The 14,624-nt window shown below is 42.3% G+C and overlaps 4 protein-coding genes across 4 annotated transcripts; 3 read left to right on the forward strand and 1 right to left on the reverse strand.

Annotated features, from left to right (window-relative positions):
• Nucleotides 1-605: 605 nt before the first annotated feature.
• Nucleotides 606-2,650, reverse strand: EAE97_001168 (uncharacterized protein; the record flags this gene model as incomplete). Its single annotated transcript, XM_038871678.1, has 6 exons — nt 606-1,448; nt 1,503-1,740; nt 1,797-2,070; nt 2,123-2,266; nt 2,317-2,341; nt 2,396-2,650. The coding sequence occupies 6 exons, from the start codon at nt 2,648-2,650 to the stop codon at nt 606-608; spliced, it is 1,779 nt and encodes a 592-aa protein (XP_038737579.1).
• A 1,461-nt stretch (nt 2,651-4,111) lies between these two features.
• On the forward strand, nt 4,112-5,389 carry EAE97_001169 (uncharacterized protein; the record flags this gene model as incomplete). Its single annotated transcript, XM_038871679.1, has 3 exons — nt 4,112-4,452; nt 4,502-4,938; nt 4,998-5,389. The coding sequence occupies 3 exons, from the start codon at nt 4,112-4,114 to the stop codon at nt 5,387-5,389; spliced, it is 1,170 nt and encodes a 389-aa protein (XP_038737580.1).
• Nucleotides 5,390-8,010: 2,621 nt separating this feature from the next.
• EAE97_001170 (uncharacterized protein) lies at nt 8,011-8,926 on the forward strand (the record flags this gene model as incomplete). Its single annotated transcript, XM_038871680.1, has 2 exons — nt 8,011-8,050; nt 8,142-8,926. 2 exons carry the CDS (start codon nt 8,011-8,013, stop codon nt 8,924-8,926), a joined length of 825 nt encoding a protein of 274 aa, XP_038737581.1.
• Nucleotides 8,927-9,764: 838 nt separating this feature from the next.
• Nucleotides 9,765-13,369, forward strand: EAE97_001171 (uncharacterized protein). Its single transcript, XM_038871681.1, has 3 exons — nt 9,765-10,229; nt 10,351-12,055; nt 12,128-13,369. The coding sequence occupies exons 1-3, from the start codon at nt 9,999-10,001 to the stop codon at nt 12,445-12,447; spliced, it is 2,256 nt and encodes a 751-aa protein (XP_038737582.1). The 5' UTR covers nt 9,765-9,998; the 3' UTR covers nt 12,448-13,369.
• The last annotated feature ends 1,255 nt before the right edge of the window (nt 13,370-14,624 follow it).

Genomic DNA, 14,624 nt, shown 5'->3' on the forward strand with positions numbered 1-14,624 from the left:
GAGTTTTTGTAAAGCGTGGAACTTAATCCCAAAAATCTGAACAAAATAAAGATATCAAAAATCTTTTGTTGCATATCTGAGTTTCTGTAAAAGCTTGAAAGTTAATCAAAGGCACTTGAGTGAAATACAGGTATCTATAACTTTTTGTTGCACATCTGAGTTTTTATCAAGTGCGAAACTTAATGAAAAGTATTGAGTCAAGAAAAAAATATCTAGAATCACCAGGAATTTTGTTGCACGTCTGGATTTTTATCAAGCGCGAAAGTTAGCTAGAAGGATTTGGCCAAAACTAAGGTTTCTTGAGGGGGGTTATATCCAAGTGAGGTCCTTAAAGATTTTATTAACAAGTCACCAAATTTTGAAGATTTTCTCGTTGGATCGACCCAAGAGCGAGCACTAAATCAGATATGCAACAAAGCTTTCATCATATTGAAAAGAAGCTTTCTTATTGGTCTCGTCTCGGCTAACAATATGAAAGATTATACCATAAATAACAATAGGTATCAAACACGAAATTCGATAACTACAAACTCCCCCAAGCTCTTAACATAATATGCCAGCATCCATATCCACCGACTTAAACTCCAATGTTTCCAATAGCCTGACTAACAAAGCAACTTATAAATTCTCTTCCACAAGGGCCACTCCTCCATCTCCATTTCTCTCCTCTGCCAGCCCCTACCTCCTCTATACAACATCCCTGCATCCACTTCATTTCTTCCCGTCCTCAGATCAATATCTTCAATCTTCATCCATCTTGTTCGATACCAAAGTTTATATCCCGCATAGAAGATTAACACCACTGGCATTGCCAAATATGCCTCGAAAAAGCTACTAATCTTGGAGTTGATCCCGGTATGTACAGTCCCGATCGGATCAACCGCTACCCAGAATTGTGCAATGAGAACCAATACTATCATGCCGAGGCCAATCCACGAACCAATTGTACCAACGGGGGATTGATAGATCAGAGAATGAACACTGTGGCCTTGCTGTGTCCACGCTTTACGAAACCGTATATGCGAATAACAAATAGTTCCCCACGTAAAAAGCGAAGATAGCCCCGAGAGGGCTAGTAACCACGTGAATGCCGAATTTCCAGCAGGCGAGACATATAGATAAGCCAGGAGACCAAACGCGGAAGCGATAGCAATGGCGACCAATGGACGGCCTTTTCGATCAATGTAAGCGAGAGGACGAGGAGCTTGGCCTTGCGCTGCGAGAGAAGCGAGGAGACGAGAAGAGCCGAACACGCACGAATTAGCGACGGAGAGAACGGCAATTAGGATTACGACGTTCATTACAGAGTCAAGACCAGTGATACCTGCGGATTGAATGGCGATTATAAAGGGAGAGGCTTTGTTGGTGCTGGCATTTGTGGTGGAAATGAGAGAGGGAGAGTTGTAAGGAACGAGCAGGCCGATGATGGTTATACTAAGGATGTAGAACTAGGGAATTGTTAGTTTTTAACAACCCGATTGATCAGAGTAGCTTATACTCACCAAAACAATACGCCAAAAGACCTGCTTAATGGCTGTTGGTAAAGATTTGCTTGGATTATAAGTTTCGGCAGCTGCTAGTGCAACCAATTCTGTTCCTGCAAAGGAGAATGCTGCCGTAACGAGAATATTGCAAAATCCCTTGAAACCATGATTGAAAGCCCCTGGATCAGTCCAATACATACCCCCTATATACCCAGTTCTAGGAGTTCCCGTGCAATTTATCACTGCACCAAGAATACTAACAAAATTTAATTGGAAAAATTATCAGGGAGAGACCCATCGAGAAGCACTTACATGAAGCCTATGATAGCCGTGACTTTCAATATGGAGAAGGCATACTCTGCTTCACCAAAGGTCTTGACGCCACAAAGACTGATGAATACAACAGCGACTAGAAAGAGTGTGATACTAGCCCAAGTTGGTATTGAAGTACTCCAGAATTCGAGGGTGATTGCTGCAGCGATGATCTCTACTGGAATGATGATGAGGCATTGAATTGCATAGTTCCAGCCCGTTGCAAAGCCCCAAGCTGGATCTATGAACCTAGTCGCAAATGTTGAGAACGAACCTAAGGTTTGTTAGTATTTTGTAGCCACTCATCATAATCTTTACTTCATTACCGGCAACTGGGAAAGTAACTGCCATTTCTCCTAGTGCTTGCACTGTACAAAACAACATTCCGCCCATCAAAAGATATGCAATGAGAAGAGACCCAGGACCTCCAATGGCTAATGCTGCCCCAGAGCTCACGAATAAACCAGTGCCTATACACATTAGTCATTCCAGACTTCAGAAATTGTCATAGATAACTAACCTATGGACCCTCCGATAGCTAACATCTACCTCAAAGAGTCATTTCTTGTACGAATAGGTTCATGTGGGACTTTCAATACCTGTAAATGACGACCTTTTAAGATCCTGACCAAGTGTGTGTTGGCTATATTTGAAGCCGCAGCTTTATCGTTGTATTTCCTTCCATTTGTACCAACAAAAATAGTCGGTCCTACATTTTTCTGAGCATCGCTACGAAAGTTATCAAAAGCTTTAGTCGGAAACTTTCTCGTCTCTTTGGGTCTCATTAAAAGAGGTACAATGGTAGAGCTTGTGGTTGCATAAACTTTCTCCATGTTCATGGCGGGGTCAACCATCATAGAAAAGGTTCTTGACACCTCAGGTTGTTTCAATAAATCTAGGTGGTTCTCGAAGAAGAGGACAAGTTTGCTGGGGCAGTGAAGCAGCCCGTGAGTCTCAATGATGAGATGTGATGGTTATCAAGAATCCTCGGTCCTCAAAACCAGATGATACAAACCGAGAAAAGATGCATGTGCTTCACATCAAGCGATAAACTTTGATCTTGAAGCTTTTACAGTATGAAATTACTTTGCAATTTGAGAGATAATGTCGAAATGGGCATATTAACGGAAGAATACAAGACGGACAGGCCCTAATCAAGGCCGATAAGTTGCCCCTGTGTATCGTGGCGTTGAATTATGAATGACATTCAAACTCGGGAATTGTCCACAAAACGGTCTCATCCTACTGGGTGTGTAAGGTAGCCGGCACAGAGATAGTCGCCCGTTCATGATTGATTGTAAATTTGTAGCAAGAATGCAGTATTTGTGTTCAAGTTTCAAAGTACACTCCCCAAGCCTCCAACCAGACTATACGTTGGGAAGTATGCAAGGTGCGGCCTGGGAGCACAGAACGATTCAATCTATTGATTCCAATGCCCCTGAATTTGTGCATGTGTGCCTGCAGCAAGCAGCAAGCAGAGTGCAGAGTGCAGAGTGCAGAGTGCAGCACATAAAACATTGCTATCCAGGCCTCGAAGAGTGGTAGGAATGAAAGAAGTCGTCCCGGGAGCGTAGTAAAGCTTTGGATATAAAATTTCTAAGCTTTAATTACGAACCTTGGAAGGCCGTTATTCCGATATCCCTATCAATGGAAGTACGTACGAGAGACAACGTGGAATGTCCGAAACTCAAAGGCTTGAAGGAAGTTGATTGATAGGTTGAATATTTTTGACGTTTCCGACCGGTACGCTAAAATATCATACTTCATCCACTTCATAGTTTCCTTTAGGAAAGCAACTCCGAAGCTTAATAACTTCCCGTCCCAAGAACAGAATTTATTCGTCCCGACCTCATTTTTTCAATTTCAAAGTCTTCACAAATGAAAATTGCAATCTTACAATTCTGAATGTCGTTGGTGGGTTCGGATCATGATGTCTCTTATCTTTTAATCCCGCTTTGCACAAGGTCCGAAAACAGCCTTGGACCATCTCTTGGGCAGCCATAATTCAAAACTCGAAGTCGAGTCTGCAGGGGAAAATGTTACCAGTGGAACGATTCTGATTTCCTTTCTCACGATCGCCTTGATGCTTGACAACTACTCAATATCCGGATAAACGAGAAAAATATTACCAACTCGTTTCTTGCCGGACACGAAAACGGGAAAGTAGTCCCCAAAGTTTGGAACTCTCATCTTCTTTCACACATATCGGCCAAGGGACTTTATTGTCTTGTTTTCATGTGCAGAATAGCATTTCCATAAGACTTCCCTCAGTATGCTTTATTCAACAATTTCCGGCATTAGCACCTACACGAATAATGGAAGTTCTTCGACGTTATGCCACAGAGGCGCCGGAACAACGTGCTTGGATAGATACTAAACCTACATTCATTGTTAGCTGGTGGTGTACATGTTTTGCCATTGTTATAATTTTGTTTCGAATTTTTGGAAGATATGTTCGGACGGAAAAGATCTATCTCGAAGATGGCATCATGGTGCTGGCCATTATACCGCTGCTTATGAGAATGGCTTTCGTCCATGTTATCTTGATGTTTGGCACCAATAACAGTGTAACACTCGGTTTAACATCAGAGGATGTGCGGGAAAGAACAATTGGGAGTCAACTCGTTTTAGTCTCAAGGATTATGTACGCTGTGTAGTATGTCATCGCCCGATCACCATTCAAAAAAATGTACTGACGATTGTAGCCTTTGGGCCATAAAGTATAGCATCAGCATATTCTTACGTTCTTTAACTGGTCAGATTTGGCAACGAGTACACCATAAATTACTCAGATATCTTCATATTATGCTTGCGGTGACCTTCTTAGCCACAGTCATTAGTGATATTGTTGAGTGCCAGCCTTTCACCCATTACTGGCAGGTTATTCCAGATCCTGGACCGAAATGCCGGCAAGGATATGCGCAACTCTTCACGGCCGGTATTCTCAACATCACTACGAACGTGGCTCTCATTGTCTTTCCTATTCCAATGATCCTAAAATCAAATTTATCGACACACCTCAAACTCAGCGTCATTCTACGTTTAGCCCTCCCAGTTTTCTGTATTTTCGCAACGATCAATCAACTCAAAAAGGTTGTATCTCATAACGGCGATCAACAGATCCGCTCACTCTTAGCTTCTCGTAAGGTCCTTTTTCTTACCACCCCATAACATGCAATCTCTAGCTAACAAAAAACACAGTCGACATCCTCCTCACAACTCTGATATCCAATGCTTCGGTGATCGGCTCGCTCCTCCAAGACAAAGGTTACAAGAAGACGAAATACAAAACTCCTATCTACCGCGATATTCCCTCCAGCGTCCCCTCTACTAGCTATACTCGAAGACATGACAGCGATGAGGACCTCATGATTACCAGTCCTGACACAGACGGAAAGGCAGCTATGATGATAGCACTGGAGGTTCTACATGAAACTGCAAGTCGGGAGAATAATGAGGCAAGAGATTTTGGTGCAGGTGCATTGGGAAGCGGGGTCAGGAAACCTGAACATGTCTGGGCTGGTGATCAGATTAGGGTTGAGAGGGCATGGGAGGTGCAGGTATCAAGAGAAGATATACCCAGGAGTGCCTAGATGAATTAGAAAGTCTCTATGAATTAATTGCGGTCTGGTTTATCCTTAGGTTTCGCGGGTCGGGCTTATCGATACGTAATACTGTACAAATTATTCAATCTCATTCGACTCAACTTCATGTACATAGGTATTGTTAGATACTGTATAATCTGAAAAGTTTCTCTGCATTTTTGTTTCCTCCTTTATGTGATACATGAGATTGGACAGGCTTCGAAAATGACATCGGTTATACCTGATGGCAGCAGAATATATTCCCCATAAGCTCCCGGTGAGCTTAGACCTTTTTTTATGAATTGCGCTTGAAGATTTCAACCGACATTCTCGCACAGGCATACTAGATGAATATATATATATATATAACGTGATTCATATGCATGCGGGCCATATCACCATGTGGGCCACTTTCACCTCAATTCCCACTCACTCAATTCAACACGCGATATATCAACCATTTATTATGGAATCTACAAATAAAGAAGCACGACTCCTTTTAGCCATCGAGGCTATACGAAAAGACAAAAAACTAAGCATTCGAAAGGCTGCTAAAGCATATAATGTACCGCGTACTACGATTCAGCATAGAATGGACGGATCTACCCCTCGCACCGAATATCGACATACATCTCATAATCTTTCAGAATTAGAAGAGGATATCATTATTCAATATATAATCGATCTAGATTCGAGAGGTTTTGCACCTAAATATAAAGCGATAGAAGATATGGCCAATTATATTCTTGATTCCAGAGGGGGGAAAAGAGTTGGAAAGCAATGGGCATATCGATTTGTGAAACGCAACAAAGAGCTAAGGACGCGTTTCAATCGCATTTATGACTTTCAAAGAGCTCTCTGCGAGGATCCTAAGCTTATTGCAGATTGGTTCCGACTTATTTCGAATATGCGGGCTAAATTTGGCATTCTTGATTGTGATTTATGGAATTTCGATGAAACGGGCTTTATGATGGGGATTATAAATGCTGGTATGGTTGTTACTAGCTCTGAGAGATCCGGTAGGAGCAAGGCTATACAACCAGGCAATCGAGAGTGGGCGACAGCGATCATATGTGGAAATGCTGTTGGGGAGACAATACCTCCATTTTTAGTAGTGCAGGGACAAATGCACCTTTCAAATTGGTATACGGAGACTGATCTTCCTGCAGATTGGGCTATCAAACCTACAAGCAATGGGTGGACGAATAATGAGACTGGCTTAGAATGGTTAAAACACTTCGATAAACATACAAGAACTCGAACTAAAGGCCGATATAGAATGCTAGTGCTGGACGGGCACGAAAGCCATGAATCAATACCATTCCAGGCCTATTGCAAGGAGAATGACATTAAATGCATATGTCTACCAGCGCATTCAAGTCATTTAACCCAACCTCTTGATGTGGGCTGTTTTAGTGTCTTAAAACGAGAATATGGTACCCAAATTGAGGGTTTTATAAGGGCTCATATCAACCATATCTCAAAGGTCGAATTCTTTATAGCTTTCAAAGCCGCATATGAGAGATCAATCACAAATCAGAATATGAAATCCGGATTCCGAGGAGCAGGATTAGTTCCATTTAATCCTGAAGCTGTACTCTCTAAACTAGATATTCATCTTCATACACCTACTCCTCCCCCTTTCGATATAGATTTATGGATCTCTCAAACCCCTCACAACCCTACAGAAGCTCTCTCTCAATCAACACTAGTTAAATCTCGAATAACTCGTCATCAATCAAGCTCTCCTACACCTATATTCAAAACCGTACTAGCTCTAGCTAAAGGTACAGAGAGATTAGCACATGAGAATACACTTTTAAGTGCAGAAAACCGTACACTTCGGAAGGCAAACGAAGCATTAAGCAAGCGTCGACGCGCAAAAAAGATTCAATTACGTCAAGGAGGAGTGCTTACTGGACAAGAGGCTCTTGATATATTATCTCAACAAGAGGTTGATGTTCAGATTCAACGCGACGAGCGTCAAAAGAGGGGAAATTCTAATGGGGAAGCATCTTCTAGTCGATGTTGTAGCAAGTGCGGATTGACAGGGCATAATACAAGAACTTGTCAAAATAATGTAATAGATCCTATATTATTAGATTCTTAAAAGCTTTAATCAATTGAATCAATGATTGTTGAATAATATGAATTTGAATATGGGAATTGAGGTGAAAGTGGCCCACATGGTGATATGGCCCGCATGCATATGAATCACGTTATAGGTATATATATTAATTTGCTCTGCAAAGAGTTCTTCCAGATTTCAATTTCAAAAATGAAATGGCAACATACCATGTTCGATCAATGAAGCACAAATTTTGGAAACATTTCTGTCTTGAGATCGACAGCGCAGACATCAATAGCAAACTCAAGCCAGGGTTCCTGGAGCTGTTGAAGTGTCTTCCCCACTTTTCCCCAGCGCTTGTAATTTAAAGTTGACAACCCTAAGAGTCTAGCTTGACATTTGCCTTGATATTTCAGCTGATCTAGGTACAGGACCGGCTTTTTTCCGAGGGTATACAAACAATTCATTATATTGAATATCCAAGAGACCTCTTAATTTTTATTTTTCAGCCATTCCCTCGAAGCTCAACATCTTTTCAATTGCACAACAATAAATCCTCAAGATGTCGTCTTCCTACGCTATGAAGTCAATGGGCTCTAAAGGTTAGATACATATCCCTCCAGACCGATTGCTTCTCAAAGTTCTTGATCTTTCCGCGTTTAGTTTGTAGTCCCATACTCACTCAATCAACAGCCTTTAATCATTCCTCTTCGAATGATGCTGAAGCTGAATATGACCGACTGCGCGACCTCGCTCACAAAGAAGCTGCCAAACGCTCTCAATGTTTCGATCAATCACGTCAAGCTTACACTTCCGGCGACGGTGCCAGAGCTCACGAATTAAGTGTCGAAGGGAAGAAACACGCGGCGCAAATGGACGCATACAATAAACAGGCATCAGACTACATATTTCGAGAGAACAATGCCCAAGGCAGAGTCGGAGACGATGAAATCGATTTGCATGGACAGTATGTTGAGGAAGCAGAGAGCATTGTGGAGGAAAGAATAAGATATGCTCGACAACAGGGACAAACCCATCTACATGTTATTGTCGGAAAGGGAAATCATAGCAAAGATCATGTCCAAAAGATCAAGCCGAAAGTGGAAGAGATTTGTAGGGAGTTGGGTTTGCAATATGCGACTGAAGAGAACGCGGGAAGGATGTATATTAACCTGCAAGGCGGTGCTGCAGTTATACCACCCGTCGGAGGAAGTCATGGGGGACAGCAACATCATGGTGGTCAGCAGCAATCTGGACACCAACAACCCTCTTACCAGCAACCTCAGCAAGGATATCAACAACCTCAACAGAGTGGATATCAACAAGGAGGGTACCAGCAAGGCGGTCAACAACAACACCAGCAGCAGCAAGAACAACAAAACAACGACGACAACAACGACGAATTGGAGAAATTGGCAAAGAAATTTCTCCCAAGAATATTACGGAAGGCAGAAAAAGCTTGTTGCGCGGTTATGTAAATATTCGGGTCGCACATCTTGGATTTTTTTTATTTGGATATATATTTTTTCTAGCGTGGATTTAGTTTTCTTCAAAATATACCTTGGGTTCCAGAGGGGTTTAATTAGGTGGCATGATATGGCTAGATGTCAATAGAGATGGTGTTTAATTTTGAATCTTATATGTAGATAGAAGATCACGATTTCATGATAAGTCTAATGAATGGATATTCCTAGTATTTGTCTTGATGTACTTGTCTCAAATCATTTACTCTGTTCAAACAAGTTAACTTCTACTACCTAGGTAGGGTAGGTATGTTATAGAACCCGATTCATGAACATTTATCAGTATATAATTGATGAATAACAGGGCTTTCACCTTGAGAAATCTGCTTGTATGCAAAGTTTCTATACATGAATATGACGCTCCGCTTGGCCACTGCCGTGGAGGCTCCTTCGCTTCGCTCTAGAATAGAAGGAGAAGGAATTTATATTTGACGAAAGATTTTAGATCTTATTAGAGCGAAGCGAAGAAGCCTTCACAGCAGTGGCCAAGTGGATCTTCATATTCAGATGTATTGATACATGAACCGAAAGTGCATTTGATATGCTATAGAGGAGGATATCATGACTACTTACCTGTATTCACATAGATATAAGTATAGCTCTATAATTGAACTATTCAAGATTTTACTGTCATTTTACATCTACCTGAATTTCTACTTACTTATGGAAATTACGCCTATATATCGTCGTATAATTTATCTTGGTACTGTCATCTGATCTATTATACTAAAAGTTTATCGGTTAGCGGAGAGGGAAAAAAACCACAAAAAGCCATGACTCTTACCTAAGTATCACCGATAAGTAAATCTCTTCCTGCAACAACTGTGGACAATTGTCTTTCCTTTTAATTTAGCTTTAACAACCCCCCACCATCCGTAATCGGCCTCAATTGTTTAGAAGAGCGACACCGGACAGCCATTGACCCATTTGATTGCACAACGCAGAGGTGCCGATAGTCATCCTTTACAGCTTCCCTTCGTCCTAAGTAAGAATCGCGGCTCAACCATCCGATACAGGATTATCGCGCATGGAGCCTTCACATGGGATTGTGGGCGGGGCACCCGCTTCCAGCCCAACCATAGGCGCGCGGCCAAGTACAGGAGAAGGCTTCAACAAACGCAAGAGAAGTGGTGCAGGTTTTGAGAGTAGTCCTGGAACTGGAAATGAACAGACGGGAAATGAACAAGATGATGAAGATGCAGAGAGGAAGCGACAACCAGCTGTGAAGAGAGCTTGTAATGAATGTCGTCAACAGAAAGTGAGTCATTACTTTCGAATTGGCTGGGGAGACACTCGCAATGCAATACAATCATGCGAAAGCGGTCCTATTCGAATCCCAGCCAAAAGGTTCTTCAATTGCTAATATTCAGTAATCACAGCTTCGATGTGATGTTGTTCAAAATCCTTACAGCACTTGCGGTCGATGTCAGCGATTAAAGCTCGAATGTAAGATTGAGCATAACTTCAAAAGAGTGGGAAAACGAACCAAACATGCGGAGATGGAGAAGCAAATGGAAAGATATGAGCAGTTAATAGCTCGTCAAGAACAATTGATAGCTCGCGCTCGACATCAAGGATTCGTTTACGATGATGAAGAACTCGGATCCCCGGTCACGAATAGTAGTGTTTATCAACATTCGAGAAATCAATCATACATAGGAGGAGGATCAGATGAAGCCGTGTCATCCCTACTACATCTTAAGCAGGGAGGTTCTTACAAAGTACCACAGTATGCGCGACAGATCGAGAACGTGGGACTAACGCAAGATGCCATTGACCATCTGTTTGCCGATTTCTTTCAATTTTATCACCCGTATCTACCATTTCTTAGCACGCAACAAACCCCCGATCAATATTATCAACAAGATCCCCTTCTTTTCTGGGTCATCATTACCATTGCGGCACGTCGATATACTGTGGACCCAGAGTTATTGTCTAATCTTCGTCAACCTGTTACGAAGATGATGTGGTCGAAAATCGCTGACGTGCCTAACAATTACCATTTTGTCAAGGCAATAATTTTGTTATGTACTTGGCCAATGCCGGTAGCTTCAACGGCAGCAGATATAACCCATATTTTGTGCGGTGTAATGATGAAAGCTGCAACTGGCATTGGGCTCCATAGGCCAAATAACACTCAAGATTTCTCTCGAGTATCTGTTGATCTGAACAGGGAGCAGTTACATGATAGAGTTGTGACGTGGGCGGTCTGCAATATTGTAGCGCAAAGTATAGCGACTGGGTATGGACAGCCAGCCTCAACATTATATGATTGGACACTTGCCCCTGTACAGCCAGGCGAAGAGGGACCTTTTACACTCTCGCCAGAGCTCCAAGCTCGTCTTGATATCGAGAGGTTCTGCGATAAAGTTTCGAAAGAAATGTATAGCAATGCTAAAGATCCAAAGGGTGTTGCTGGTGATGATGCCAGGCGTCAATTGACCAGGATATTCCGTTACGAGTATGAAAAGATGGAGAAAACAATTCTATCTCAGCAGAATTCATCGCCAATGATTAAACTTTACTATCGTGCGGCTGGGCTGCATCTTCGCCTCTCGGGTTTCTTTGATTCGAGTACCACATCTGGGTACTTGGATGACTTGATGGGATTATGGCGGGCTACATACGAGTTTTTGGATGTTGTCTTCGAACTTGAAAACCCACCATCCGGGAGCATGACTGGTGGTATCCTTCGATTCGCTACAGGCTACATCTCCCAACTGATCATTGCTGCTTCCTTTTCATTACTAAAGCTACTCAGTTCTTTCTTTGCCAAGTTTATGGATTTCGACCGCGGTCGTCAATTGTTTCATCGTGCAATTGACGCTATCAGATCCATGAGCATTGTACCAGGGGACTTGCCTCTGAGACTTGCGGAACTCATGGCTCAGATGTATAATGGAGCTCGAGTTGAACAGCGCCAGATAGTGCAACTAAATAATGGCAATGAACTAAGTTCGAGCTTTGGTGACATAGATGATAGCCTGCAGTTGAAACTTAGATGCAGGATGAGCATGAGCTTGGTATATGATTCAATCTGGAGATGGCGAGAGGAGTTCCAAAGCCAAGGCAGAAGTATTGAAGGTCAGTAATCTTGAAAAATTGTTCTGCATGATTTTAGTTCGTAAAAGATCTCCAACTAAGGACTCAATACAGCAGCGATCCAGAATCCGACCAATCTCGATAGTTCCAACGAATCATCTGCCTCTTCCACTCACTTAGACAGTACTATTATTCCTCCGAATCAGCAAATGCAGAATCAACTCCTCGCTGCAGTTAGCGCGGGCAACCCGAACGATACCATTCTCGGCGTCGATCAGACGCTCGGCGGACTTTTTGGTTATGGCGAACCGAACTTCGAGGGGGGATTCGATTCGCATTCCTGGTTTTTCAATGGAGGAATGGATTTAGGAATGGATTTTCCCTACAATCGACAGGCACTTCAAGGTCTTGAAGCCAGTGGATTTCTAGCTTGAAAGTCAGAGAGCTTTCAGTTGCCAAGCTAACTTGCGCACTAGACCCATTTTTACCTATCCAAGGCTTTTTTCCATGATCTTTTGACCCTGGGGAATTCAGCGTCGAGAAACAATCGGTGGGAATAATTATTTCTAGGGCCGCGTACTTTAACACTTTTGTTACTAACCGCCCATTCTCGTTTCTTGATTCCAAGTTCAACATATTTTTGCTCTCAACCGCCTGCTTCATTTCTCATTCTGTCTTCCATTTTCAATCTTTACGAAGTTCACGATTCTTTTAATGGCGCATTTGACGGTGGATAAAATACCCCTTTTGATATTTCTTTCCTTTCTAATCAACTTGGCACATTTCACTACATGCGATTCTGAAGTTTTTCCTAATTATGCCTGGTTGCATTGCGTTTTTATACCTCGATTATAGCTTAGTCTTCCTATGCGCGTGTTTCATATCACTAGTATGACGAGATTAATAGGTTGAAGCAATTTCTTTGATGATTATATATTCCCTTTGAGCGGAGTTGTTGGACAGAGTGGTGCTTGGAGAAATATTTCCTTCGGCAGTCGGATAGGCGATGTATAACTTGCCATGGTCTTTCTTCCAGGTGGGTGAGTGGATGGATGACAATGGTGTTATTGGAAACTGGGGTTTAGCTTGAGTGTGCAAGCTATTAGGCTGTGGTATGCCCCAAGCTGGTTCATGGTTGAATGATAATGGATAATTTGCTTCGGTGAAATAAAATGAAATTAGTGGTTTCAGGGGTTCAATGGCGGAGATTTTCAACGTCTACTGCCATTAGTTGGCTAATTGGTAGCTGATAGTTAGTTGATTGTTATTATCGCATCGTAGGTCGTAGATAGCAATTGAATAAAAGTCATCAGAGTAATTGTAGGTAGTGATGATATGATATTAGCGATGGGCGTACTATTGTGGTCTTGCATTGTCTTGCCTCCTATGATTTAAGAGATGTCGACGCGCCATTTATGTCGGGCCTATATAATTTTTAACCCGCAGTAGATGAAATGGACCATTCGAGAATACTCCACTCGATCAGAAGATATAGTTGCTACATGTGCACATTTCTTGTCAGATGGCTTGTGAAAATGTGTGATGAGGATATAGAATGAGATTCTTGGTTGTATATCTTGCTGTAACGTAACTATCAGATCAAGATCATATATAAATTTTAATCTCGTGTTTCATCGCCTGGTTTGGACGTCTTTGGATCTTGGGGTTTTCCTGTAATTTTATGGAGGTAGGTGGGTATGTAGTTAGGTAAACAGGTAAAGAATTATGGCATGGATTTGGAGATATGGGGTTTGAGGTTTGAGGTGGCTTGATTGGACTTAGGTTGATAGTTGGGTGGTTTGGGGGGTTGTGTTGTAGTGTGAGGGTGGGGGGAAGGGGATAGATGGGGAAAATGGGGTATTGGATGCTGTGTTGAGGAGGAATTTAAAGTATTGTGGGATTGTATAGGGGGCTTTAGATTGTTGCTGTTGCTGTTGCTGTTGCTATAGGAATCATGCCGTGCTTCATATTCTTCAGGCTGGTTATGAGAAGGCCGGCTCAATGGGAAGGGAATGTGTATTAATGCCTGGGCTGGGGGGGGAGAATTAATGGAGGTGAGAGATTAAGAATGCGGAAGAGCTATTTGATGTCATGTCAAGGAGAGCCTTTTGCATTCGCTCGGGGGTGTTGTTCTTGAGGGTATAGTATGTTTCTTTTTTTATTCCTTGCTTCTCCTCAAATCCTGCGGACGATTTTTCAAATGTGCGATATCGTTAGTGTCACAGGCTAGGGGGAAAGTATATGGGTTCAACACACACTTCAAGAACTCGCTCTCGCTGGCTCCCTATGAGCAAATCGAAAAGAAATCGCATCGAAATATTCTAAAAGGAAATTACTACTTCATTATCGATGCGCTATATTCGATCACTTACAAAGTCTGTGGGAGATTAATATCGGTAGTAAATGATGGTTCGCTACTGAAGGGGAGGAGTGTCTATTTGAGGATGAGCGGATTGGTGGAGGTCTTTTGGTTAGATGGAACCAGGTGGTTATGAGAAGTTTCTAATGTTTGATCGGAAGCTATTTTTGTGCGTATTGCTGGGATTATTTCTGGGTTGTTGTGGAGATGGCGAAGAGTGTGAAGATATGATTCGGGGTTTGATGATTTTCT

Source organism: Botrytis byssoidea (assembly GCF_014898295.1).
Source record: "Botrytis byssoidea strain MUCL 94 chromosome Unknown BBYS_002, whole genome shotgun sequence".
In the NCBI taxonomy this organism is placed as follows: Eukaryota; Fungi; Ascomycota; class Leotiomycetes; order Helotiales; family Sclerotiniaceae; genus Botrytis; species Botrytis byssoidea.